This window comes from Apaloderma vittatum, unplaced genomic scaffold (genome assembly GCF_000703405.1).
Source record: "Apaloderma vittatum isolate BGI_N311 unplaced genomic scaffold, ASM70340v1 scaffold32661, whole genome shotgun sequence".
Lineage (NCBI taxonomy): Eukaryota > Metazoa > Chordata > Aves > Trogoniformes > Trogonidae > Apaloderma > Apaloderma vittatum.
In genome coordinates, this window is record NW_009701327.1 from 719 (window position 1) to 1,752 (window position 1,034).

General features: G+C 60.8%; 1 protein-coding gene across 1 annotated transcript in view; it reads right to left on the minus strand.

The window, feature by feature from the left end:
* Window positions 1-687: 687 nt before the first annotated feature.
* Window positions 688-1,034, minus strand: part of ATG9A (autophagy related 9A) — a gene marked incomplete at its 3' end in the record, with an annotated part of 7,529 nt that continues 7,182 nt past the window's right edge. The window contains 2 exon segments of the mRNA XM_009879115.1: window positions 688-830; window positions 974-1,034. Of these exon segments, the coding sequence (XP_009877417.1) occupies window positions 688-830; window positions 974-1,034 (204 nt within the window).

A 1,034-nucleotide genomic window follows, 5' to 3' on the forward strand; every position in this document is an offset into this window, starting at 1 on the left:
GGCGACAGCCTGGCTGCTGTCCTCCTCCAGGCTGAAGGGCACAACACTGGTCCTCTGCAGGAGGGTGAACGTGGTCCTGGGCACCTCCCCAGGGCTGCAGGCAGGGCGAGTGTTGTGCTAGAGGCTGAGCTAGACGCTCCCTCAACAGCTCCTGCCTTCATTTCGGAGGCAGGTCCCAGCTCCGGGCAGACATCTGGAGCCGGCACCATCTCCCATCCCTTCGAGCTGCTGCTGCTGCCACCTCTAAGCCAGTCCACAGCTCCCCACTGTCAGTCCTGTCACGTCAGCTTTCGCAGGCTCTGCAGCGATCCTCCGACACGGACGACACAGATGTGAACACAGACACATGTATGTACTCACACACGCTTTCACCCCACAAGAGTCAGAGTGGCATTGACTTGACACACGGCTGGACACAAGGCGCCACCGCAAAGCTGCCGCACTGGCAGTTTTGTCTCTTCGGCAATTGACGGCAACAAAATGGAGCCTGGGACCATCCTGTCCGCTCAGGACGGGAGAAGAATCAGGCTGACGCCACATCCTGCTGCCCAGGTGGCTCCCAGTCTGCGACCCCCACGAGATCCCCAGCCTACAAGGTTATACCTGCAAGACACAGAGGGGATGTGGCACCTGTTTGGGCCGTCCTAAGTACAGGTTTCCCCTCTCGGCCACAGCCTTCACACCTACCTTGTGGATCTGCGGTGGAAGCTCATCCTCTGAGCTCTCCTCTGGCACGGGCTCTGGGTGTCTCGCTGACTGCCCGTCCTCAGCCCAGCCTCCCAGAGGGAGGCGAGAGAAGTGTGATGGGGCTCTGTGTACTGTGCCTGGGTCTGCAGGAGAGGAAAGGAGGAAGATTAGCTCCCTGGGGGACCGCCAGTCTTCAGAGGCAGGCAGGCTGCTCATGCCATTCCATACAGGGCGTGAGATATGGGACTTTGACCCGGAGCTCAGATCTCTGCCCCAGCACCCGTACCTGTGATGCCGCCATACCGTCGCTGGAAGCCGGTCTGCAGCGTGGCTGTCTCCTCGGCAGG